The sequence below is a fragment of the Apaloderma vittatum genome, unplaced genomic scaffold (assembly GCF_000703405.1).
Source record: "Apaloderma vittatum isolate BGI_N311 unplaced genomic scaffold, ASM70340v1 scaffold35412, whole genome shotgun sequence".
Lineage (NCBI taxonomy): Eukaryota > Metazoa > Chordata > Aves > Trogoniformes > Trogonidae > Apaloderma > Apaloderma vittatum.
The window spans coordinates 1-1,343 of NW_009702523.1; the positions used below are offsets into that span (position 1 = coordinate 1).

The window sequence follows — 1,343 nt, forward strand, 5'->3', positions numbered from 1 at the left end:
AGTCTTACAAGATAACTCTTGAGGAAGGAACAGGAGGGGAAAAGAGCATCTCCAGTAGCGTGAGGGGGCTGTGCGGGAGGGCCTGGCCTGTCTTTTGCGTTGGATCCGGGCTGGATGGGAGCGTGTACTTGCCTAATGCGTCCTCTCATCACACATAAGGTGCTGAACATGGAGTTCTTTTCCCCCCTGCAGGCCAGCAGATCAGGAAGTTGATTAAGGATGGTCTGATCATCCGCAAACCCGTCACCGTTCACTCTCGTGCCCGATGCAGGAAGAACACCTTGGCCCGCCGGAAGGGCAGGCACATGGGCATCGGTAAGTGCCGGCTCCCAGAAATGTGTTTTCTGTGCTGCGTGCTCCACCTACGAGCTCCTGTTGAGCTGCGATCTCCACGAGCCTCGTGGCTGGGACTGTAAATACACAGTTGCAGAAATTTGGCCTCATTCTCAACGCTTTTCCCTTCCTTCTAGGTAAGAGAAAGGGTACGGCCAACGCTCGCATGCCTGAGAAGGTGACCTGGATGAGGAGGATGCGAATTTTGAGGCGCCTGCTCCGCAGATACAGGGAATCCAAGAAGATCGACCGCCACATGTAAGCCCGCTGTGCCGTGTCCGGCTTTGAGTCTCAGTCCACGGAGCCCAGGTGTAACGTGGGTCAGGGAAAAAAATCCTCTTGAGCTTCAGCGTTGCTGCTGCCTGCCCAGGGGGTGGCTGGAAACCAGGTGGTGGTTTGGTCTCGCTCACAGTTGGTTCCGTTCTCCCTTGTTAGGTACCACAGCCTGTACCTGAAGGTCAAGGGTAACGTGTTCAAGAACAAGCGGATCCTCATGGAGCACATCCACAAGCTCAAGGCGGACAAAGCCCGCAAGAAGCTCTTGGCGTAAGTGCTGCCTCGCTCTTAAGTTTCGGTTGTGGAACTGATTTTTCTTTAAATACGTCAGCGGGCGGGTGATTCCGGGTGGTTTCTGTCCCTGCTGGCTCTGGTCCGGTGAAGAACCAAAGCGGGACTGGGCAGGGCTGGCTCAGAGCAGGGAAATGAGTTTGAGCAAAGGTTTGCTGGATCCCGTGGAGCAGGGAGAAGCCCGGGGCCGGTGGGAAAAGCTTCCTCGAGGCTGTTCAAGGCAATTCCCTGCGCGTTCGCAAACTTAAAATTTTAATTTCTTGCAGCGACCAGGCTGAAGCTCGCCGGTCCAAAACCAAGGAGGCGCGTAAGCGCCGCGAGGAGCGTCTGCAGGCCAAGAAGGAGGAGATCATCAAGACCCTCTCCAAGGAGGAAGAGACCAAGAAGTGAGCGCTGCTGCTGCCCCGCCCGCGAGCCTTCAATAAAACATCCAGGACTTGTCC

The 1,343-nt window shown here is 55.8% G+C and overlaps 1 protein-coding gene across 1 annotated transcript; it reads left to right on the forward strand.

Annotated features, from left to right (window-relative positions):
• Nucleotides 1-192: 192 nt before the first annotated feature.
• Nucleotides 193-1,343, forward strand: RPL19 (ribosomal protein L19; the record flags this gene model as incomplete). The annotated part of the gene is made up of 4 exons (XM_009864286.1): nucleotides 193-315; nucleotides 471-591; nucleotides 769-879; nucleotides 1,167-1,343. Coding segments are annotated over 4 exons (479 nt in total), but the record flags the coding sequence as incomplete, so codon positions are not given.